The sequence below is a fragment of the Prionailurus viverrinus genome, unplaced genomic scaffold (assembly GCF_022837055.1).
Source record: "Prionailurus viverrinus isolate Anna unplaced genomic scaffold, UM_Priviv_1.0 scaffold_35, whole genome shotgun sequence".
In the NCBI taxonomy this organism is placed as follows: Eukaryota; Metazoa; Chordata; class Mammalia; order Carnivora; family Felidae; genus Prionailurus; species Prionailurus viverrinus.
In genome coordinates this window covers 4687924-4713441 of record NW_025927605.1, presented here as the reverse complement: position 1 = coordinate 4713441, position 25518 = coordinate 4687924, and the positions used below count along the sequence as shown (strand labels likewise).

General features: G+C 50.0%; 1 protein-coding gene across 1 annotated transcript; it reads left to right on the top strand.

Moving 5' to 3' along the window:
* Window positions 1–11862: 11862 nt before the first annotated feature.
* Window positions 11863–22874, top strand: GSDMA (gasdermin A). The gene is made up of 12 exons (XM_047845708.1): window positions 11863–11914; window positions 12582–12800; window positions 12981–13161; window positions 16470–16635; window positions 17431–17527; window positions 18053–18100; window positions 18511–18534; window positions 19045–19065; window positions 19703–19857; window positions 20285–20399; window positions 21497–21570; window positions 22283–22874. The coding sequence occupies exons 2-12, from the start codon at window positions 12587–12589 to the stop codon at window positions 22523–22525; spliced, it is 1338 nt and encodes a 445-aa protein (XP_047701664.1). The 5' UTR covers window positions 11863–11914; window positions 12582–12586; the 3' UTR covers window positions 22526–22874.
* The last annotated feature ends 2644 nt before the right edge of the window (window positions 22875–25518 follow it).

Sequence of the window (25518 nt, the reverse complement as noted above, 5' to 3'; positions counted from 1 at the left end):
AGAATATCACTGGACAACTCAATAAAGTCACTTTTATTAAGGCTCCTGATCTCTTCCTTATTGTTCATTTCATTGAATGCACGTGGCTTGACAGTGAGGAGTGGGAAAGTGTTGAGCCCTTTACCACGGCCTCTGCCACCACTTTGGCGGCGTGTGCTCCCGCTGGGTTGGATGCCAACTCCTCTCTCCCCTCCTACCTCCCAGTTCCTGACACCAGAGTCTATCTGCTAGGGATGCCAGGGCCTATGAATTAATGATAATGGAACCAGAATGGAGAATGGGAGGAGGCTAGAGGGAGGACAAACAGGGAGGAGGGAAGGAGGGCAAGGTCCAGGCATCAGTGATCAGCTGGCAGCCTCCAGTCTGTTAGACGGGGCATAGGAAGCAAAGGGAAAGGGAGCTGTTACCCTCCTGGCAATCTCTCATTTCTCTCAGTGGGAATCTGAGCAGGGGGTACAGAGAAACTAGATGTGCTCAAAGTTAATGAAAGAACTCGTGGGGCAGAGGAGACCAAGTTGCCTGAAGAAGGGGGGCCATATGAGATATCCCTATCACCAAATGGGCTTCTCAAGGGACCAAAGGGGTCAACACACCCCCTCCCTTGCCCTCATGCAGCATGATCCACCCATGCAGCCTCCGTGGAGGAAACTGCTGCTTTGGGGAATCTCATGAAAACTCCAACAGAAGCTGAACATAAGAACCACTGAACCACAGTTCCACCCAGCTTGGGGCAGATTCTGGGACAGATGGAGAGGCTGCTCAAGAAGAAGCAAACAGGGGTGCCTGGGTGGCTCAGCCGGTTAAGTGGCCAACTTTGGCTCAGGTCATGATCTCGCAGTCCATGAGTTCGAGCCCTGCGTCAGGCTCTGTGCTGACAGCTCAGAGCCTGGAGCCTGTTTTGGATTCTGTGTGTCTCTCTCTCTGACCCTCCCCTGTTCATGCTCTGTCTCTCTGTGTCTCAAAAATAAATAAATGTTAAAAAAAATTTTTTTTTAAGAAGCAAAGAGGAATCCACTACCTCCCCAGTCCCTCTGACCCACCCTGATTTCCCTGTCTCCTTTCCAGCATCCCCAGCCCCTTCTCTTGCCATCTCTGAGGCTCCCTCCACCACTCCAAGGCTGAGGTCCCTCATATCATTCAGGAAGTCTCAACTTGACTCATTTCAGAAAAACCTGAGACCCACCCCCCTATCCCCTTTTCTCAGGAGACATGGGCCTCCCCACTTCCAGGGATGCTCAGGGACAGGGAAAGAACTAGAGTGTGGACAGTTTCCGGCTGCAGTTTGACCTCCACCCCAGCCACACCCTGGCCTGGGCCTTGGAATCTTGGCCCAAATCCTATCATACCCTCCATCAGTTTCTCCCCTGCCACTGTCTGTCCCACTCTGCTCACCCACCCGCTCCTGGAATCAGGCTGGGACACATCTCACTGGATCCTGGGAAACAGACTGTGTAGGCCTATGGGAGTGGGAGCCTGGGGGACAGGTGGGGCCCCGAGTCTCTATTATCTGTGTCCATCTCTGGAGCCTCATTTGACTTCCTGTCATCCCAAGCAGCAGAAACGACACCTTTAAGATCTGCAGAGTTGGTTCCCCTGCCCAGACACCTAACCCCAATTCTCAGAGTTGAGCACAGATGGGAAAGGATCCAGGGAGGGAAACTTTGCCTGGAACCCAGGTGAGGAAGGGTCCTAGAGCCCTGGATAGTGTCATCTTGGTAGTTATCCCTATGGCCCCTTCTGGCTCAAATTCCTTTCCCTCTTGCGTTCTAGGGCAGGAGAGGGAGAGGGAGGGCAAGTGGGGCAGAAGATGGAGATGGCAGAGGAGATGCTTCATTGGCTCCTCTCCCTAGGGAGAGACCCCTTTACCCCCGTCAGCTGGGGTCCCTGAGCTGGAAATTGGTGGGAGGGGGGCATCAGAAGCTATAGCTTCAGCTCAGCACATTATAGGACGCTGAACAGAGTGGGGCCTCCACAGACTCAGAGATGCTCCCTCCCAGAGCAACAATCACTGAAGCCCTCAGCCCTTCCTTCTGCACTCTGGCCTCTGAGTTGTGCTTGTCCACCAGGCAGGCAGCAAGGGGTAAGATAACTGGTTTCTCCCCCATCCTTATCTCCACCGGGGACCAAAGATCATAGGACCCATGTTCTGAGATGCCAAGTAGGCAGCTGGCCGGTTTCATTTTTGCTGTCTGCTTCTCACACTTCTGGCTGGTACAGACGCACTCCATCAAGACCAACCTCTCCTACCGGGACATGCGGGAGCCAGGAACGAAGCTGCCAGGTGCCAAGAGAGTCCAGCCACACACCTGGTCCAGAAGAACCCGGGAGGTCTGGGGCAGGACCCAGCTTAGCACCCACATGCAGCATCCTGGAGCCAGCAGGCTGTATGTAGGTGTGGGAGAAGAGGAGTCCCTCGCTCAGCTCTTCCAAAACCAATTTCTTCCTGCCCTGCAGAGCAGAAGCCTGGGGCGGCCCTGAGGGAGCTCCCGGTCTGAGGGGGAGAGACAGGAACCTAACTCTCGGGGAACTCCCAGGCTTAAGGAAGAAATAGGGTCTTTTCTCTCTGGGGAGCTCTGAAGCTGGGGAGACCAAGACCTACCCCAGACACAGAGACTTGAGCATCTACAAAGCCACGTTATCTACAAAAGGAAGTGAACAGAGAGCAGACTGAGTACCCAGGAGCCGAGGGAGGCAGTTAAGGAGCAATGGGTGGGGTGCAGCCCCCACCCTTCCTGTCTTGGGCTCACATGCAGACATTTCGAGTGCAACACTGAGCTCTCCTACAGAGGGGAGGGCATATCCGCATCAAAACCAGAAGCAACCCAACAGCTTATTCCAAGGGGAGGGCTGTGCCTCCCCCATTAGACCCAGGGGAGTTCCGACTACAAACAGTTTTACCTCATCTTGCTGGGTCTTTGTCACCAGCAACCTTGCTGCCTATGAGCAACGGCTCCCCCAAATCAGGAAGGCAGGAAGCAAAGCAGAGCGAGGCCTTGAGCTCCCAAAACAGATGCCAAGACAAGCCCATTCATGCATTCGGCAAACGTTTATTGAGTTACTACCACATGCCAGGCACTGCAGATACAAAGATGAGGACGTCATGGTATCCACATTTGGGGGTCTGACAGGCTAGTGATGGCAGCCCGGGTGATAGTGGCAGGCACAGGGGTCATGGGAGCCCAGAGGGGCATTGAAAGCAAACACTAAGGTTCAAGCCCATCTCTCTTGGACACCACAGCCCTTTGGATGGGTGAAGATGGCTCTGGTGTCTCCAATACTTCGAGTTAGCACATTACGGTACTTCTCAGTTTTTGTCTCTCTCTCCTCATTCCAGGTCTACTGCTACCACACGCCCACACATCTCCAAGTCCCTGGAATCTAGCTTATCTGCTCCCGGTCACAATACTCATTTCTGCACTCCGCCATCACTATCTGCCTCTTCTAGAATGCTAAACAAACAAACAAACAAACAAACAAACAAAACCTTTGCGTCCCATACTCAAATGAATGTCTGAGGTCAACTCTCAATTCTCATTCACTTTTGGGGTCAGGGACAATTTTATCACGCAGAGTCAGACCATGGAGGAAGTTTCTTGCAAGGGATGTGTGGGAACAAGCACAAGAGCACGTATGTCCTCTAGAACCAAGAAAACACTGTGAAGTGACGTAGAGAAGCAGGTTGAGGAACCAGGCCAGGTGAGAGGGGCTGGCACCCAGGGGCGTGCCCCCACGAGAGCAGCACCAGCTGTCAGAGCTGGCAGTGATCTTCAGAGAGGGGTGGTGAGTTGCCCAAGGTCATACAAGGAGTCAGGGAAGAAATTAACAGGACTAGAACCTCAGGGCCCCTATCCCTCTGGGACTGACACACACACCCTTCTAAGGGGAAGGGACAAGGGAGGGATAGGGAGAAACAAGGTGGGTCCAGGGGTGCAAGTGAGGGAGCGGGAGGTGGCTAGGAAGAGGGCCCCGCCCACTCAGAGCCGGCCCCACTCCACCCACCACAAGAGCTGAAGAATCTTTGGGAGCATGACGCAGAACCTGTATGTTCGAGGTGGCCAAGGCTGGGGAAGAGCTGGAGGAAGCCACCCTGGAGAAGGAGGGCAAGGCTGGAGGGGGCATTCCATCCCCCTCCCCACTGCTGTGGGGTTCCAAGCTGGCAATCTCCAAGATGCTTCCTCTGTCCCACCCCCATCCTTGCTCACACTTGCCCCTCTCCTCCCCTCCCACAGCCCTGCACTCTCCCCTGCATCCCTGCCCACCATCAGGGCAACCTACCCTCTTCTCCTCCATACCTGCCTCTCACCTAGTTCCCCTAATAACAGCACCCTCATCTTTTACAACTCCCCTCTTCTCTTTTCTAAAGGTCTGAGGACGTTTCCCATCTATTGTCTCACTGGAATCCTGTAAGGCGGGCTACAGTGCATCTGCACTCCCCACCCCAGAGTGTTTGGGAAACTACCTGGGCAAAGTCCAGTGGTGCACCCAGGTTTCCCGGTCTCAGTTGGGCTTTCCTTCCCTGCTCCACCCTCTGTCCCGTTCCCATCTTCAGCTGTCCCCAACCCTTCGTGGGACTGCTCTATCGCAGCCACTCGTGGTGATGGGGTGTGTCCCTCTGCCCTCTGCAGGATGTTCAGTGCCCACTGGAAGCTAGCGTAAGGAGCTGAGCTCCCCAGCACCCAACACCAGACCAGCCCCGATCATCTTCCCCTGGGGAGGGGTACCTGCGGGAGGGCGGGAGGGCGTGGAACGCCAAGTCTCAGAAGGTGGTCTCTGTGCCTGGGGGCCGGGGACCCGCTGAGTGAAGTCACGTTGAGACTGGTGGAGCGGGATAGGGTCCTGGTCACCACTGTCCTGCACCCTTACTCACCTAGGCCTGAGCCGGGAACACACGGAGTATCTGGCGCTGCGGGCTGAGGGGGAGGAGGAGCGGCTGGCATTGAAACCCGGAACAGCGGCTGCCCAGCTAAGGAGTGGATGCTGCGGGAGTAGGGGGACCCGGGGGCTGGGCTGGGGCGCTGGGGTTGGGAAGGGGCCTGGGCGGGGCGAGCGCAGTGTAGGAGGCCGGGGAGGGGTGACATGGAAGATCTGGAGGAGGCTAGAGTGGTGAGGCCAGACTGTGAGCATAAAGCGCGGGACCGGGACCCGGGTGGGCATGGTGGGGGGCGGGGGCGGGGCTTAAGATGGTAGGGGCGTGGCTTGGTAGCCTGGGCGGAGCTGAGGGAGCTGGGGCCCTTGTGGGCTGGATGGGGTGACCCGCCTGCCTCTCCAGGGAGATCTCAGCGCACTTGGAGGAAGGCTCCTTTAAGTTGAGGGAGAGACTGGGGCCCTGCCCTGAGGGAGTCTGCTCTCTGTGCAGGGAGAACTCTCCCTCTCCTCAGGAACTTCCCTGTCTTTCCAGCTGTAGGAGTATCTAGCTGATCATTTCCCATACGCTCTGCCTGATGGATGGGGTCCTGGATCTTGGTGACCCAGAGATTCTGGGAGTCCAAGGGGCAGGGCCAGGGTCTCAGTCCTCTGAATGACTGCTGGAGACTTCTAGTCAACTCAACACCATGCTTGCTGGGTACATCCTCTACCTGCTAGGGGCTCTGCTGAGGGGCGGGAGTGGGGTTGGGGGTCCCTCCCTCGTGTGACTGACAGGCCTCCTGGCTTAGACCCAGTGGTAACAAGCCAGACCTGCAACGTAATTTACAGATCTCAGTGAAGAATAAAACCTAGAGGAGTTCTTGCTTAAAATGATTAAGAATTATTATTCAAAAGGTGCTTGGGTGGCTCAGTTGGTTAAGCCTCCAATTCTTGATTTCGGCTCAGGTCATGATCTCAGGGTTCGTGAGTTTGAGCGCCCCCAGCAGGCTTGCACTTACTGCATGGGGCCTGCTTGGGATTCTCTCTCTCCCTCTCTTTCTGCTCCTCCCCTACTTGTGCGCTCTCGCTCTCTCTCTCTCTCGCTCTCTCTCTCTCTCTCTCAAAATAAATAAATAAAATTTAATTAAAACAAAAGAAGAGTTATTCTTCAAGATGGCAACAGGAAAGCATTAAACCAAGCTGGGGTCCTGTGTGACTTCATAGGTTGCATGCCCATGCAACCAAGCTACAAGCAGATCAATCAGGGTCCCACCCCTGTCATTCCCTTCTCCCAAGGAAAAGGCAAAAGGTGTAAGCCCACCTAGCCTCCACTCATTTTTCCCCCAAAGAAAGGAGAATACATATTCTTACAGGGATCTTCTCTCATTCTCTCCTGGAGGGGAGTGAATCTGCTGCCCCAGCCAACACACACACACACACACACACACACACACACACACACACACACAGTTAGCCCCCAGAGCTGCCTTACAATCTCCTGCCCACCAAGAGAGGGAGAGAGAACATGCTCATGTCTCTCACACCACCTCCTCTCCTTTTCCCTCTTCAGCATTGAGCGAGGAGCACCAGCCGCGGCTATGTCTGTGCAGAAAGAAGTCCTTTCCTACAGACAGAGCTGGTGAGGGGCCTGGGGATTGCAGGACAGGTGTGAGGAATGACAACTAGGGTAAAATGGAGTTTGAGCACTAGAAGAGATCCGGAAGTTCATGCAGCTCCACCCCCTCCATCACAGATGACCTCTCTGGCCCAGAGAGAGGAAGGTACTTCTCTGGGGCCACACAACAGGCTCCTAGCAGAGCTGTCTATGGAACTCAGGTCTCCAGACTCTTAATCTGTGCCCGCTTCTGCTCAACTCTAGCACTAATGGGCAGAGGGGGTCAAGGGTGGGGTCAGGGGCTAGAACTTAAAATTTTACTGCAGATCACTTCTGAAGCTGGTGGTTCCCCAAATGCAAACCATCCCGTGATGTTTATTCTCTGTTGTGCAGATGGAGAACACTCTGGACCAGAATTTCTTCTAGGGGGTGGTAGGGCTCTTCTGCCCTCACTTCAAACTGCTCAGGGATTTCCTGGCCAGAGCTGAAGGTGACCCAAGCCCTGGTGGGACTCTGCAGCCTTGACATACCAGGGATGGACCCCTCTATACCAGAGACCACAATGCCTTGTCACCACTCTGTGCCCTGTATGCCTCTTGTCTTTCAAGTGCTGAAAGGCCTGAACATCCGCTTTCCCCTACCAGGGCTAGGGAAAGCAGAGTGGGGCTCTGCACAGACCCAGGGGAGCTGGTGAAATGGACAGGCACTTCAGCTCCAAGTTCTCTTGGAGGCAGACCTTCAAAGGCTCCATCTGGCACCCAGTATCTTTTACAAGGATCTGGGGGCTCTGTCTTATCAGGAGGGGCCTAGCAATCACAGCCAAGGAGGAGAGCTTCTCTTCTGTCAACCATGACATGAACAGGAGCTCCAACACCTACCCCAGGTGCATCTTGAGGGACTCAGGAAGAGCTGGGGCGCTGGGGGTGATCAGCTGACAGAGGAGGCATCCCTGGATTTGGGCTGGGTGCTGGCAGTGGCCTCCTTGCCCAAACCAACCTCATAGAGGGGTTGGCAGCGGAGGGCTGGGGACGGCGAGGGCTGACACCTTGAAGTTTGACACACTTTTGTAGTTCTTCAGTACAACTTTGGGTTGAGGAAGTGTCACAAGACCCTGAACAATGTCTACTCAGCCAGGAGTTTGGAGGTGTCTTGGGCTCCAAAGCTGATTTGGGAATTTGGGAAAAACCCTCAAAGTATTTTAGGGGATAAGAAAGAATTATGGGGGTTTTACTTTGTTCAGAAAGGAGAATTTATGGAAGTATAGCTCCCAGTCTGCAATCTACACCCGAAAACTTCCAACCTCCCATAGGAAATATAAAATACAATGCCTCTGAGGCATGTTCTTCCTGCCCTTCCACCAGAGGGTTACACCTCCATTTCAGCCTGCCTTCCTCCCTAGCCCTTCCACCTCTTTCCACTCAGAGAAGATCTGGCAGTATGTCTGTGCCAGCTTCTTCCCATTCTTGCCAGGATCAGTACCTTCCACCCTTCTGAACTCCACCAGCCTACCTCATCTCTGTCCTCTTTGGCCTCTTCTTGAGAAAATCAACAATAATAAAAGGAAAATGGGTAAGGAAATAACAACCTGTCCCAATGTCTGTGTCTGCAATGCACTCTATGGGTCAGAGAGGCATTCAGGTTCCCAAAGAACAGGTGGCTTCCTCCCCTAGGCCAGCTCCCTTCCCTCATCCCCATCTCCTAGCAACTACATGCAAATTACAAGCTTGGTGCCCACAGTAAGGGTGATTATCGCCATTACCTCTGTTGAGTGACCACCAGAGGGAGATAGAGAGCAAAGCCTGCCGCCTAAAACAGCACCAAGCACCACCCAGCCTCCTGTTTTCAGTAAGTCATTTTAAATTCACCTAAAGAGTTCTTACCAATTAGTCTAAATTAAATCTCTTCCAGCACAATTTAAATTATATCCCAGATTCCTCTGATTGTAAACCAGGACTCTGAGGAAAAGGAGCCTCTGGAAGAGGCCTGATCCGTAAGACTATGAGGCAGGGGGACTGGGAAAATAACAAAAATTACAAAGCATCCAGATGGAGGGGGTGGGGGGTGGAGGTGGGGGGGGGGGGTGAGGAGCAGCACAGGAACAAGCCTGACATGGTTATTTTTATTCTCAAAGCACAAGATCTTTAACCTAGCTGACCCCGCAAGCCCTTATTTCTTCTCTTTGCATTGAACCCTCAAAGCCACCCTTTCTGAACGCCATTAGGCAGTTTGGCGGATGGTTCAATGAGACAGAGGTGGAATGGAGTGGCATGAGGAGAACAAGGGCAAGTCTGGTAGAGTCCAGAATGAATGAAGGAGGGCAAGAGAAATGAAAGGAGCAAGACTTCCAGGTCAGAGGAGAGAAAGCTGGCCAAATTGGCTTTTGAGGTCCTCAGAGAGAGCAGATACACATGTGGCTTCTTGAAATCACTGCCCTCCGGATCTTTGGAGGATGGCCTGGACTGGAAACCTTGGCCTGCAGCCAGTGGAAAGAGGGTAGACACCAACAAGAAACTCCCAAGTCTCACTGAGGCAATGGTGGGCCAGTGAGAAGATGGGGAGAGGCCATCTAAAGGATGAGAGGGGTGGGTGCCTGAGTGGCTCAATCAGTTAAGCCTATGACTCTTGACTTTGGCTTAGGTCATGATCTCATGGTTTGTGAGTTCAAGCCCCAGACTGGGCTCTGCGCTAACAGCATGGAGCCTGCTTGGGATCCTGTTTCCCTCCCTCCCTGCCCCTCTCCCACTTGCTCTCTATCTCTCTCTCAAAATAAATTAAAAAAAAAAAACTTTTAAAAAATAAAAATAAATAAAGGTTGAGAGACTGCACAGCCCAGGACTATATGCTGGATTGCAGTGGCATCAGTCACATCAATGCAGTGATTAAGAGCCACAGAAAGGAAGAGATGGAAATCCAGGAAGAACCAGGAAAACAGGTAGAGATGGAAAGAATATAGCACATACACCTATTTCTGCACACATGCGCCCATGTGACAGGGACTGAATGACTAAAGACAGCCTTCCCACACAGCCAAGCCCTTGGTTGGAGCTGTTGAAGGAGGAAGTGGTAGATGGCCCCACAAGAGAGGTCTGGGGTACAGGAAGGAAGGTGAGCCAGAAGATAGGGGGCAGGGACTAGAGACCCAGAAGGTTTTGTTTTATGACACAGAGAGATTTGGGAGCATTTGTCATATTGAATGAGACTTTAGAGACAGAGTTGTAATTCAGTGTTTAGGGAGTTTTGCTGAGTGTGGTGTGGTCTCATCTCCCCCATTAACCACCAGCCCCTCAAGAAAACCTCCAGACAGGGTGGGTGCCTGGGTGGCTCAATCGGTTAAGCATCCAACTCTTGATTTCAGCTCAGGTCATGACATCACAGTTCATGGGTTCGAGTCCCATGTCGAGCTCTGAGCTGAGCATATGGAGCCTGCTTGAGATTCTCTCTCTCCCTGTCTCTCTGCCCCTCTTGCTCACACTCACACTCTCTCTCTCTCCCTCAAAATAAATTAACTTTTAAAAAAAGGTTTTTAAAAAAGAAGAAAACTTTCAACAAATATATAACTTCCCTTCGTGGTTTTCAAGGCTGCATTTCCTATTGGATGAGTGGTACTGAGGAGAGCCTCAAAGTTAGAGCATGAAAACAGACTCAGTTGTATTCAGGTTATATACGCATACAGACGTTGACTCGTGTCCCAACACTAAAGGAGTCTTGCTTGGAAATGTCTTGATTTGTCATCTAGAAACCCAACCAGGTGTGTAAAGTCCCTTTTGAAATTCCTCCTAGGCACAGACTTAAGAACAACTCCCGAGGCAGACATGCTCTGTAGCCTTGCCACTAATTCCGCTCTGCCTCTGCCTGTGCGTGTGCGTGTAAGTGTGGGTACGATACTCCATGAGGAGCAGACACGCTGAACACAGAGCAGCAGGAAACCCCTTGGTCTATCTGCATCTCTGCCTACACAAGCACAGGCAGCTAGCAGCGCCACAGATATGTATATGCAGCGAAAACCAAGGGAGGGAGGGAGTGATGTGCAGGCAGACCAGCAGAGAGATGCGGGACAGCTTCTCAGCTGCTCTTTCTGCTGGGATCTGTGGACACACGGGGTTTCTTATCCCTTTATCATGCCCACAAGGCCTTACCATGTATCCTACATACTTCCTGATGACCACAATGATGACAGAACAGAGATGCCGCCTTCATCACACCTGCACGCACACGCACACACACGCGCGTGCGCGCGCACACCTCCCACTGCCTCTCTGTTGCCCCTCTCCCAAACGTGCCTTCTTTCCTCTCCTCTCAGCCCATGAAGCCAACCTTCAGTGGCCACCTCTATCTGGTCTGGCTCCCTCCACCCACGCTGGCACCTGTCTGGCAGCTCCCCACCCCCTCAGCCCTCAGGAGGCCAGGGCCCAGGGCCCGGGGCAGGGCACACATGGAACAGGTTGATGCTGTTCTCCTGGAAGTAGAGCAGGATAGGGGTGGGGTCACTGGGGCAGGCGGGGTCCCTGGAAGCCTACATCCTTGCCTCCAGAGAAGCATAAAGCAGCAGCCTGTCCTGGTGAGGGATAGTCACTCTCTCAACCTACAGACTGAGAGCCGGCTGCTGGACAGAACCTAGAACTGCTCTCTGGTAAGAGCCTGATGACAGCAGGGGAGGTGGGGGGTGTTCTAGGGATGAACAAGAACATGGGTGGGAAGAGAAGGGCCTAGAAGTCCCCTAGAGCCCTGGGGGGTAGGTGTCTTCATAGGCCTTGGAGAGAGAAGTGAGGAGTGGTCCTGTGAGCTCCTCTCTGGTGAGGAGGAGACAGCACTCACCTGATCCCTTCCCAAAGGCATCTGGCTGGCCCCAGGAGGTTGGCCTGGCCTGGCCCTTCCAGGAATGAGGAGTAAAAAAGGCACACTGGAGCCCATGCGGTTGGCAGGCTGGTCCCATGCACCTGTACGTGTGCCTCCTGCTTCCCTGACTCTGTGAGGTGCCCAAGGGGGCTGTGAGGCAGTTCCAGGCCAGCTGCTGTGTCCTCTTACAGCCACAGGAATAATCCAGCTGTGCCAGCTGGCCACCCAGCCAAAGCACCTGGACTTGAACCTCAAAGACAGAAACCTAAGACTCTGAAGGTCAGGCTCTTGCAAACCCCACATTCTCCAGGGCCCTCTCACCCCAGTATGTGCCTCCCAGGGCCACATTCATTCATTTCTTCATTCATTGTTTCCACACACATTTGCCAAGCTCCAGGTCTGCACCAGGCACTGTGCTTGGTGCTGATGCTACAGGGATGACTAAGACCCATTTCCTGCCCTCTGGGAGGCCACAATCAAGTAGGCGAGAGTCAGGTGCACAGATCACAACAACATGACATTGCAGGTGTTTCAGAAGGGCATGTACAAAGTGCTTTGGGGACACAGGATAGAGTCACCAGCTGCCTGGAGAGGAGTGAGAAGGGAGTCACCAAAGAGGTGACCCAAAATGAATCTTAATGAATAGGGATTGGAAGGGGGCGTATTATAAGCAGAGGGAGCAAAGGCAAATGCCTGGGTGTATTGGGTAGCACCTGGAGGGAAGTGGGTCTACTCGCGCCCAAGAACCAGGAGGTGGGCACAAGGGAAGTACAGGGTACAGGGAAGTGACCCCCCACCCAAAGAAAGGACAACCGGGGCAGGTAAACAGCATCTGCCTCCTCAGGCCCTTGGCACCAGTGGTGGCTGCCTCCTTCCCTGGCATCCCAGGTCCCCGCTGTCACAGTTCTCTGGGGAAGATGAGGTGGGCACAGCTGTATGAGAGGAACTTTACTTGCAGCACTAATGAAATGCTCTAGCCAGGCTCCGAGTCCATGAAGAAAATGAATACAGGGTGAGCAAAGAGCCCTTGGCAAACAGAGGGAAGGCCTGGCTTCTCTAAGCAGCCCTGTGACTTCGGGCAAGTTGTCTCAGCTCTCGGGGCTGTGTCTCCTCGTCGTAAAGAGAAGACTCCTTTAGTTCCTTTCAGCTCTGACATTCCTAGAATCCAGGCATCTTGAAGCCCCACCCCCCACATACACCCTGAGCCCCATCTCTCTCTGCAGGGGCCTTCCCATGTCCTGGTCTCCCAACTTGTCACTCTCCTGTCTCCCCCCACCCCCCACAGAGAAAATGACCATATTTGAAAATGTCACCCGGGCCCTGGCCAGACAGCTAAACCCTAGAGGGGACCTGACACCCCTTGACAGCCTCATAGACTTCAAGCGCTTCCATCCCTTCTGCCTGGTGCTGAGGAAGAGAAAGAGCACTCTCTTCTGGGGTGCCCGATACGTCCGCACTGACTACACCCTCCTGGATGTGCTTGAGCCTGGCAGCTCACCTTCAGGTTAGTCTGGACACGGAGTTGAGGACAGAGGGGTGGGGCCAGGCACTGGCTTGTGAGGAGGAGCCCAAAGCTCCCTCTGCCCAGATGTGGTTTGGTGTCCTGTAGCCCAAAGTTCTCCCAGAAGGCGAGGGAAGAGGAACGCCTGTCAGCCTGGCCCCTTTCATCTTCTCTCTCCTGCAGATCCAACAGACTCTGGGAACTTTAGCTTTAAGAATATGCTGGATGCCCGAGTGGAGGGAGAAGTGGACATGCCAAAGACAGTCAAGGTGACGGGGACTGCAGGGCTGTCCAGAAGCAGTACCCTGGAGGTCCAGACACTCAGTGTGGCTCCCAAGGCTCTGGAGACCTTGAACCAGGAGAGGTGAGAGTGAAAGGGCTGGAGGGCTACCAGGATGGGGTGGGTGGTGCCTGGAAAGGGTGCTTTGGGCCCTGAGCTAAAGGGCAGGGCCTTCACACTGACCTTCACCTATGTGGTCACCACAGGAGAGCTCTTGAAGATGACCCTTCTGGCCCATGAGTGCCTCCAGGCCATTCCCTAACCATTCCCCCCATCCTTCCGCTACCTCCAGTACCACCCCCCTACTATCATATACACACATGAGGATGCGTATGGTCACGTTAACTTGCTGTGTGACCTTGGAAAAATCACTTGTCCTCTCAGAACCTCAGTTTTCTTTCCTGAAAAATGATGGGGTTCGACGAAAATCTCTAGGGCTCCTTCCTAAACTATGAAGAGTCATAGATAAAATACACTAAAGAGTCATAGATAAAATACACTAAAAAAGGAAAGGGTCTTAACTGCTCCCTAGTGAAGCTTGGGCACAGCGTTCTGCTCCCATAAATCAAGCCATCTGCTCAGTCCCATCCACACACCAGGTGCCCTCGGGAATGCTGCCCCAGCAACACAAGGGGTGTGGCAGATGCCATGTCGATGTGGTAGTCTGGACATCTCAGATGTTTGGCTTGACAGGGAACTAATTTTTAAGTTAGTTAAGTAGTGGTTGAAAGAAGGAGATGAGGACTGGGGAGGCAGGAAGGAAGGGCTGGGGTGCTTAGAAAGTCACCCAGTAAATATTTATATAGTCTCACTGAGTGCAAAATACCCTACTAGGTGCCAGGGTGCACTAGGACATCTTTGTCCAAGAACCTTGCAATCTAGGAGTTGGGGGCAGGAGAGATGTACAACAGTGACTATAATCAATCCAAGGTGAGAAGTAGTAAGTGCCATAGGAGGACTTTGCCTGAGTTTTGTGGCAGGCCAGAGGGACTTCTGGCTGGGGAAATGAAGAAGGACTTCAGGGGAGGCAGCCCATGATCTAGGCTTTGAAGGATGAGTAGAAATTGAACATGCAAGTCTGGGAGAAGGACATTACAAAGGCACATGGGTGAGAAGCCTCAGAACCTCTAGGGAGAATGAAGAGCTGGTTTGGCAGGAGCAGAAAAGGTAAGAGTAGAGCAAGTGGGAGGTGGTAGGGAGGCCTAGACCATGGAGGGCCCAGGTGTCTGGTCAAGGAGGTGGAACTATTCTGTAGGCCTCAGGGGGACCCTGATGACACCTTGATGTGTCATGATCAATCTGGCCACATGAAAGGAAGCTAGAGGAGGAGGGACAGGAGTTGGAAGGAGGCAGACTAGGCAAGACACTGTTCCATTGTCCATCTGAGATACAAAATGAGGATCTGAGATATAAAATGAGGGAAGAGCAGTCAGAATAAAGAGGGGGGAACCGTTGCGGCTGGGGGACCTCTGGGGTGACAGAATAGACTGGACTTGACAGCCGATTGCAGGGTGAGGGAGAAGGTTTCGTCAAAGATGGAGATCCGATGTACAGCAGGATGACGACAGTTCATAACTCTATACTGTACACTGGAAATTTGCTAAGAGGGTAGATTTCAGGTGCTCTCACCACACACACACACACACACACACACACACACACAAAACGGTAACTATGTAAGGAGATGGATATGTTAATTAGCTCAACTGTAGCAATCATTTCTCTATGTATGTGTCCATCGAAACACGTTGTGGGGCACCTGGCTGGCTCAGTCGGAAGAGCGTGCAGCTCTTGATCTTGGGGTTGTGGGTTCAAGCCCTACATTAGGTGTACAGATTACTAAAAAAATAAACTTAAAAAAACCATGTCGTATGCCTTAAGCGTATACAACTTTTATCAAAATAAATTAATTAAATACATGAGAATTTTAAAAAGATAACTCTAAGATTTGACCCAAGTGATGACATTAACAGAAACAAGAAGCCTGATTTTAGAAGTGTATTTGGAGAGAAAGATCGTGAGTCCCTTTTGGACGTTTTGAGTTTGCGGGTCCAGCGAGACATTAGCTGAGGGGCCACAGTTAACGACACTGCATTGCATATGCTGGACATCTAAAACCAATATGATGTTATATGTCAATTATATCTCAAGTTTAAAAGAAAAATTTTTTAAGTTTATTTATTTATTTTGAGACAGACAGATACAGCGTGAGTGGGGGATGGGCAGAGAGAGGGAGACGGAGAATCCCAAGCAGGTTCCGCGCTGTCAGCACGGAACCCCACACAGGGCTCGGACTCACGAAACCATGAGATCATGACCTGAGCCTATACCAAGAGTCAGATGCTCAATCGACAAGCCACCCAGGTGCCCCTAAAAGAAAAATTTTAAGGCAGTTAGAAATGAGGGCCCAGAGCTCAGGAGAGAAGTCAGATGAAGATCCCTGTGTGGTGGTGAGCCATATAAAGATGAAAACTATAGGAAGGGCGTTGGGGGCAGGGGAGGATGTTCGAGAGAGTTCAGACAGCAAAGAACTGAGAACAGAATCTTAGAGAATGTAAAATTTTAGGGAACCAAAGAAACTAACACAGGAGATGTAGACAGAACGGATAGGAATCAGAAGCCCAAAGGGTAGGAGCAGAAGCGGGGTGGCACAGTGGGACTGGAAGCCCCGAGGAGACGGAGTCACAGGGAGGTTTTGGCCAGCAGGGGTCAGTGTTGTGCAGAGTTAGGGAAGGTCTTTGAATTTGGTGGGCAGGAGGTCGTTGGGATTTCAGTGGAGGAGGAGAACCAGAAGCCAAATCATAAAAGAATTTAGGAGTGGACAGGAAGTAAAGACTGTGTATGGGCGTAGCTTTCCAGATACTTGCCAAAGAAGTGAAGGAAAGAAATGGAATGGTAATTTGAGGGAGTAGAAAGATCAAAGCACACGTTTATGTGGGCAAGCAAATGGGGTCAAAGGAACTAGGGTTAATAGCAGAGACAGGATGAGAGATGGGGACAAAGGACCCCTGGAGAGATGAACAGGGCTAAGAACGGGGTGGGGGGGAGAGAGGGGAAGGCACCCCAAGGCAGAGGGAAAAGGGGGAAAGAGCAACCAGAGGGGCCTGTTCCGGGCCAGAAGCTGTGCCAGCTGATTTCTCAGTTTCCCTCTCAGCAACTCTGCAGGGAAGGGTAATTATCCTCATTTTATAGATGAGGCGCCCAAGACTCAAAAGTAACTGCTCTGCTAGTAAGCGGGAGGTCTGGGCTTCAGCCTCGGTCTTACTCCAGAGTCCTCACTCTTTCCCTGACGCCACCATGCCTAGCTCCTGGGAATGACCGAAGAAAAGAGAAGCTCATGGCCCATGCCTAGAGAGGTTCTGGCTGATTCCTTAATGCTTCCTCTGCCACAGGAAGCTGTCAGCTGAGCACCCGTTCCTGAAGGAGATGCGAAACCGAGGGGAGAACCTGTATGTGGTGATGGAGGTGGTGGAGACCGTGCAGGAGGTCACTCTGGAGAGAGCTGGCAAGGCGGAGGGTTGCTTCTCCCTCCCATTCTTTGCCCCGTTGGGACTACAGGTTTGGTTCACACACGCGCACACACACTTACATTTAGCCTCTCTTTAGAGGCTGCGTTAACACATTAACTTTACCTTATCGGTGCCCACCCAGGATACTAAAAAGGACCCCCTCGTTCTTCCTGCTTTTCAAGATTCAGGCTCCTGTCGGCCAGACACAAATCCTCTCTCTGGCAAGGGTGCCCTGGGTGGGCAGATCCCTGTGCCAAATGCCACAGGGAGCTATCAAGGAAGGGAAAACTCATAGTTATGGATTTTCCCTCATGGTGCTCCCAACGTACAGGAGAGACACCCTTGCTCTTAGAAAGTTCTCAGTCTCATGGAGGAGACACACAGGTTAAAGCCCAGAGAACACAGGCTTAGAAAATTCGACATAAATAAGTAATGGTCTACATACCTAAATCTAGTTTGTATAAATCTTCAAGGGATGAGTTGGAGCTGAGAGTAGGATTAGTCATGGAAGGCTTCTCGGAGGAGATGAGCACAAGACAGATGGCGAAGAGGAAGAAGGCACCGGGGCCTGTGGAAGCTCTCAGGTGGGACAGAGATGCACAGGCAGGTGACGAAGCAGGTCTGGCCACTTCCTTCATGCGTCTGAACCAGGAAGAGAGATAGAGATTGTTAGTGGGATGATGCAAAAGAGCTTTGAAGCTCATTCCATGAAGTCCAGACTGGTGGAAAGACAATCTGGGACACCAGTAAAGGGTTTTCAACTTCTTATCTCCTCATTTCCCCCTCCCCCACTCCATGTCTCAGAATCTCTGCAGGTTCATAAATCCTCATTGTCTGATCCTAGGGATCCATAAACCACAAGGAGGCCGTAACCATCCCCAAGGGCTGCATCCTGGCCTTTCGAGTGAGACAGCTGATGGTCAAAGGCAAAGATGAGTGGGGTGAGCAGACACTGGCATATTCTCCCCTCAAGACAAGAATTACCCGCATTAGTACTAAGGCATCCCGGTCCCGTCTTGTGGCAAGTCAGGGAATAGTGCAGGAGTGTACTGTAATGTGGCCCAGCTGCCGGGGACAGAACTGCAGAGGTTGCTCTGGAGAGGAAGTGAAGGAATCCCTGGGTTCTGAGCATCTCCTCTGTGCTAGGCACTGCGTTAGCTGGGGAAAGGGGACACAGAGATGAACAAGCACAGCCTCTGCTCTCAAGAAGTCTGTGGCCAGTGGAGGAAACATCCATAGACACCAGTACTAAGATGCAAGGCAGAAAATAGTGTTGTCATGGGAAAGGATTTACAGAGAAAGAAAAGGGTTCTTCTAGCAATAGAGGTAGATCGGGGGTTAGGTGAGGCATTTAGGGACAGGGACCTACCTAGCCCTTAGCAGAGCCCATGGACTTGAGAATGGAGAAGGGAAGGTGGGTAGCTGTTAAAGGTCCTCCTGTTCTCCCCTCTCTTGCACCTTTACAGATATTCCACATATCTACAATGATAACATGCAAACCTTCCCTCCTGGAGGTAAGTGAAATTGCTACCTGGTTTCCCATGTCTTCTGCCCAACCCTGATATCATCTGCTAAAATCCTGTACCCTCTAACAGCATATACCATAGCCCCCCAAGGAACCCCTGGTTTTGTTTCCCAAGTCCCCAAAAATATCTATCCCCAACTTTAGGCAAGACAGATAGAAGCACATGAATACTGCCCTAGAGAGACAGAGAACCAGAAAGACAGACCAGAAGGCACCACTGGAAGCAGAAATGAAACTTGGAGGCATTGTGTGTTCCCAAATTGGGGGGGGGGGGGCGAGCTAACATAATCTCTGTGTGTTTTTATAATGATCACTGATAAAGCCACCTTGACATCCACTCTAGATAAAAAAGCACAAATAGGTTTTATACTGACATATGTGCATTGTTTCTGTCTTCAGAAAAGCCAGAGGAGAAGCTCACCCGTAAGTGTTTCCTCTCATTTCGCTGCAACTTTCTTGACACAGATTTTTTAAATTCCAGTCTTTTTCTGACAACGGGGAACATGGCAGAGCAGGTCTCGGCAAACAACTGTCCCCGAAATGTGGCAGAAATTCCAATAGCTTAGGAAAAAGTGGTGGAAGGGGGAAGTCTTTGGGCAGGATACCCAGGTGGTCTGATGCCTCAAAGGGCCTTCTTAGCTATAACCTGTCCCACACACATCTGCAACTCTGCCATCCACACCCAGCACCTGGGACGGGAGCCACTGAGTCACCATGATGCCAACTCAGTCAATCCGGGAGCCCTTTTTCACGTTGCATTAGCTTCTCTCCTGCCCCATTCCTGCCTCCCACAAATGGAGCAGGTGGAGCCTTAAGATGGCTGGGATATCCCAGGAGACAGGATACATTTCCTAACCCCCATTAATGTGTCATCCCCTGGGTATGGCTACTGTTTCGGAGGAGTACATTCTTGTTTTTTGTTTTCCCCCTCAGTTATCCTGGCATCTGATGCTGGTAAGGAATTTTGTAAGTTTCTCCCATGACTTTGGCATGAAGACAGTGGGGTGAAGGGAGGGAAAGGGAAGTGCTGAGTCCCAGGTCCTGGTGATTGGAGCTACTTCCAGGAAGCCACTCTCCAGGACATATTCTTAGGATGCGAGGCCCCTGGAGAGTCAGGCCAAGATTCAAGCTAACCTTGATCTACCCACGTCCATGGATATAGACCCATCCATGCTAGCCTTCACTCAGTCACCAAAGTCATTCTTTGTCAACTAATTCATAAGAAGGGGAAATAGACTTTCCTTCTCAACTTTTAGCTGGAGTTTTGAAGAAAGGGGAATCAATTGTCTACTGCTGCAGAATGGGGCTTGAGAGCCCAGGGACAATCAACTCCCCCCTTAGATATTAATGTGGGTCCTGGTCCATCTCCTTGCCCAGACCATCACCACAACTCCTTCACAAGTCAAGGCTAGCAGAAACTTCACAATCCTGTTCCTTGATCAAGAAGAAAGAGAGGCGAGGCTCAGGCTGGGAGCAGAGCACAGGGACTTGAGGGAGGCTGAGTGAAGGAGCCCCGCAGGCAGAATGCTGACTGAATGGGCAGGCTGCCAGATGGCAGATGGTTTGTTTACCATATTTACTATCCCAATAGGGGAGGAACATGAGGACTTCAAGACACTAAAAGAAGAAGTTCAAAGAGAGATCCAAGAAGTGGAAAGGCTGAGCCAAGTAGGGCAAAGCTCCCTGCTCACCTCCCTCAGCAAACTTCTCGGGAAGAAAAAGGAGCTACAAGACCTGGAACTCACGGTGAGGTCGCAGAGAAAGGTTGCTGGTAGACACGTGTGGGTGTCACAACTGGCAGGGGGAGTCAACAGTAGGTGGATGTCTCCCTCCAGTGGGTGGATGTCCAGGTGCCCCCCAGACTGCCAGGCGGCCACTGCTCCCTCATTCCTCTGGAAAAGGGCAAACGATGCAGATTCCCTCAAGGCACGACAGAGGGTGGGCAGCAGGCCAGCAGGCCCTTTTCTTGGAAAGAGGACTGGAACATTTCCTTTCCAGAGTCCAAGGCTCAGGGACCAAGAAATCGAAGGTGTCCAGTACTTTTTATGACTTTGTACCTTGATAAAGAAGCAAGGACATGAGTTAGCACATCTCCAGGGACTGTTATGTGCCAGGCACTATGCTTGGCCCCTTCATTGTGTTATCTTACTTAGTTGCCCACCTTTCCCCACAGCTTGAAGGGGCTCTAGACAAAGGACATGAAGTGACCCTGGAGGCACTCCCAAAAGATGTCTTGCTATCAAAGGAGGCTATGGGGGCCATCCTCTATTTCCTTGGAGCCCTAACAGGTAAATGGAGAATAAGGTTTTCATTTATATACATTTTCGGCGATAGGAATGAATCACTGAATGAATCCCCAGACATACAAATGAATGAATGAATGAATGAATGAATGAATGAATGAATGCCAGGCAAATTATACCACAGTTAAGTAGTATATACCTACATTTAAGGAATTTGGTTATAGGGGTGCCTGGATGACTCAGTTGGTACAGCATGTGACTCTTGATCTCGGGGTCATGAACTCAAGTCCCATGTTGGGCACAGAGATTGTTTTAATAAAATAAAATAATAAAAATTTAAAAAAATTGTTTGCCTTCCTAAGGCATCACTTGGGCACCTTGGATAGTCTGGGAAGGTGGCCTAGTCTTGCTAATAGAGGTTGGGAAGTAACCCTAGCTTAACCAGCCACGTATTTAAAATTTCTACATATGGCTAAGCTCATCACTTTTGTATCAAAATTTGTTAGCTTTATTTGATTTTTATTATTTATTTTGAGAGAGAGAAAGCGTGAGTGGGGGAGGGGCAGAGAGAGAGAGGGAGAGAGAGAATCCCGAGCTGGCTCTGCACTGACGCGGGGCTCCAACCCACGAACCGTGAGATCATGACCTGAGCTGAAGTCGGACCCTTAACCGACTGAGCCATCCAGGCACTCTGAAATTTGTGAGCTCTAATTTCAGAGAGTAACATCTTCTGATCTTGCCCTGAATTCTCTTCTTCCCTCTGCATGAAACATGGCCCCTTAGAAAAATGCTCTAGTCCTTCAGGAGTAAGCTGAGATGTTTGTCCTCTTAAAAAGTCTGCCCTCAAATGCCAAGACCAAAATAGACCCCTCGGCTATCGTTCCATCGCTCCCTTAATACCCTGTATTGTCACTGCACGTGGCTTTGCCTTCTCCACTACACTGCAAGTTCCCTGAATGCAGGGGTATGACTTTGCTGACACACCCAGCAAAGGTGCCTAGCATAGAGCAGCAAGCATTCAACCGTGGATAAATGTGTGGATTAACTAACACTGACGTTCTGGAAGGGCATCCATTTCAAGTCTGTAGTCCCCTTCGTACCCACACCACACACTTGTTTCTCTGCTTTTCTTTTCCCTCCAGAGCTAAGTGAAGCCCAACAGAAGCTGCTGGTAAAATCGATGGAGAAAAAGATCCTACCCATGCAGCTAAAGCTGGTGAGAAAAAACAGCAGGTGCTAGAGAGAATTTGGGAGGGAGTCAGCTAGAACCAGTGGAAAGACACAGACTGAGCTTAATGACAGACTGTCCTGAAGGGTCTCTGTCGTATCACAGGGGCTCATGCCCACGCTCATTTTTCTCCGTGTTCTCCCTTTTTTTTTTTTCTATTTTATAACCAGAAGTAGAAGAGTAAATTTTGTGCCATTATCTAAGTGTTTCAGCTTGAGACGTCAGAAAACTCTGGTTTTGCTTATTCACAGCCAAGTGATGTGGGCAAATCTCTTAATGTCTCTGAATCTGTACAATAGGGCTAAAAAGAAAAGCACTGGCCACTGTACAGAGCTTTTAAAAGGCCCACATGGAGGGGCGCCTGAGTGGCTTAGTTGGTTAAGTGTCCAACTTCAGCTCAGGTCATGATCTCATGGTTCATGAGTTAGAGCCCCTCATTGAGCTCTGTGCTGACAGCTCAGAGCCTGGAGCCCATTTCAGATTCTGTGTCTCCCTCTCTCTCTGCACCTCCCCAGCTAACACTCTGTCTCTCTTTCAAAAATACATAAACATTAAAAAAACAAAAAAGGCCCACATGGAGTTGTAATGTAATGAAAGGAGTTATAATAAGAAAAAGGTAGCCCTCTTTGTGGTTATGTGTTAGGAGAAAGGAAGAGACGTTTCCAGTTCTTTCTTTTCATGCTATTTTGGTTCCTTGCAGGTGGAGAGCACAATGGAACAGAATTTCCTACAGGATAAAGAGGGTGTTTTCCCCCTGCAGCCTGACCTGCTCTCCTCCCTTGGGGAGGAGGAACTGACCCTCACAGAGGCCCTAGTGGGGCTGAGTGGACTTGAAGTGCAGAGATCGGGCCCCCAGTACATGTGGGACCCAGACACCCTGCCCCGCCTCTGTGCCCTTTATGCTGGCCTCTCCCTCCTGCAGCTCCTGACCAAGGCCTCCTAACTTGCCTCTTCGCTTGCTCCCTGCTTCCTGAATGCCTCCCTACCTCATTGTGCTGTGTCCTTATCACCCAAGGGTATTTCAGAGCCACCAGGCTGAAGATGACAGAAAACCTAGCTGATCACCTAAGATAAGCAATTTCCACTTGTCCAGCTCTATCTCTCCCCTTCCCCCTGCAGTTCCGCAACCCATCTGCTGGTGCTTAAATCCTCTAAAAGTAGAAACTTTCAAACTTTTAAAACTATGAACCATGAACCATTTCAGCAAAACCAAAACGAATTCATTTCTTATCCCAATCCCTCCTGCTTATGCTTCCAAAACTCAAATTTTACTGGCATGAATGGAAAATATTATTTTACTTTGGGTGAAATGTCTTCTGGTGTTTTTTTTTAACTTCTGCCAAAGAAAAAAAGTAGACCTTATCACACTACATATAGATCATATATACATGAATACTATTATACTGCCTGCAGTATAATTCTGGGAAATGCCCAGAAAACAACTTATGAAGGTATAGAATGTGGAATCTAGCTTCTAAAGTGAGGAGATCATCAAAGCAGGTTGTCTTCAAAGAGGAGGCTTTAGGGTCCTCTGGACTCGGGTTGAGAGACTGGGACGGGCTTGTTCATGATACAAACCCAAAACAAGAGTAGGACAACTTTCAAGTGTACCAAATAGAAAATACAGATGAGTCTTCAAAAAAAAAAAAAAAAAAAAAAAAAAAAAAAAAAGTACCCAAGAATAAGACTGACCCATAACTTTTAAAAAGAAATTGTGATATTATCTTATTTCACCTTTCTCTCTTCTGCCCTCAATTCAGGGTGGTTGTGGGAGGAAGTAATGTGGGCTTACAATATGGACCTGCAAATATAGATACTGCAATCTTATATAACTACTGGGTTCATACCATCCTCCTCTGCCTGAAGCTGGGTTTTAACATCTTTCACCAATTTCTTTTAAAGTAGTTTTAGGGACGCCTGGGTGGCGCAGTCAGTTAAGCGTCCGACTTCAGTCAGGTCACGATCTCGCGGTCCGGGAGTTCGAGCCCCGCGTCAGGCTCTGGGCTGATGGCTCAGAGCCTGGAGCCTGTTTCAGATTCTGTGTCTCCCTCTCTCTCTGCCCCTCCCCCGTTCATGCTCTGTCTCTGTCCCAAAAATAAATAAACGTTGAAAAAAAAAATTAAAGTAGTTTTATAGGTGGAATAATTTCTCCAAGGTTTTTGGACCCAGGAGTCAGACTCTCCCCTCCTTAGCCACCCCCGTCCCCCGACTGGTTCCCTCACTCAACAAGAATTCATGATCAACTGCCAAAAGCTTTGCGTTAAGCCATCCTCCCCCATCCTGGGGCATCTTTCAATGCCTCACTACATTGCTCAAAGACATCCTGAGTAATTATCTGCTGACCTGGTTGTTTTTCTCTTGTGATGTATACTTAATAAAGAGATGATCTAACACCCTAACTATCCAGAAAGGTAACTTCATAAGGATGAACAACAAAGCTTGTCTGTTTTCTCCTTTACCCTTCTCACCCACCTGAGTGACAGATACGGTGTTATGAAGAAGAGGCTCTAATGAGTTTATTCCAGTGATGATTCAAAAGTTCTGTTATCCATCCCACAGCCCAAGGCAGCACAGAGACAGTTAGGGAGGAATTGGTCAAGGCATGCTCCCTAAAATCAGACAACATGTTTTTCCATTTAGTGCAAGGAGCTATTTGCAGCAATAGTATGACAAGGGGGAGACAATATCCTTTCTACATTTGAATATAAAGAATATGGTCAAGGGGCGCCTGGGTGGCGCAGTGGGTTAAGCGTCCGACTTCAGCCAGGTCACGATCTCGCGGTCCGTGAGTTCGAGCCCCGCGTCAGACTCTGGGCTGATGGCTCAGAGCCTGGAGCCTGTTTCTGATTCTGTGTCTCCCTCTGTCTCTGCCCCTCCCCCGTTCATGCTCTGTCTCTCTCTGTCCCAAAAATAAATAAACGTTGAAAAAAAAAAAAAAAAAAAAAAAAAAAAAGAATATGGTCAAAACATATTCCTCTGCTCTCTATGACCTTACAACAGAGCTAGATTGTTTTGTAGGGTCTGACCTGGCTTAAAACTCAGGACTTCCCACAACTAACTTACAGTTTTTATTACAGGGAGTGGGACATGGGTACGAGGTGGAGAGAGAGGCTTTATGTGAGCATGTGGATGGATCTTTTCCTAATGATTCTCCTCAATTTGAGAAACACGTGGTAGGAATCTAATATAATTCAGCTAAGCAAGGGAACCAACTGATCCTAGTGGACCACCTACATAATCACAGTCTTAGAAGTCTGGTCAGCAAGATTTTATTAAATGTAACCCCTACATTGAGTTAGGCTATATTGAAAATCATTTAAATAGGCCTAAATTTGGAACAGAGATAGTCTTTTGTTGTTTTTACTATTTCTTACTATAAATTTTCAACAGTAGTAACTGATTATTTGGATAATGTTTTATTAAACTAGCTACTATACACAAGCTATTACACATTTTTTTTGCAGATTTTTGCTCTGGGGAGTAATTTTTAATTGTATTATTTGCTAGAAAATCAGCATATAAGACATCTTTATATAAGACATTATCTGTAATGTCTTATATGCTGATTTTCTAGAAAATAACACAATTTGGAAGGGACCAAAACATGGAAAAGAGCGTCACAAAAATCGTATCTGAAAGACAGCTCAGTCGATTATCCTCTAGTTCTGAAATTCTCATTTTGTAGCTGCTTTCCTCTTTGCAAATACTCTTCCACCACAGAGTTTTCTAGTGCTGCCTAGGAAATCTAATTTCAGTACATTTATCCCAGGTTTCGTGTAAGTTTTTAAAGTTTGGGAAAAAATAGGTACTTATTTACTAAGATAACTTTTTCAAACTAGATTTATGTGCAAAGTTAAACATTAACTATTAATATACTTCTGTCACTCTGTAAAAAACAAACAAACACCTCAGGACTTCCATCAAGAGAAGAGATAC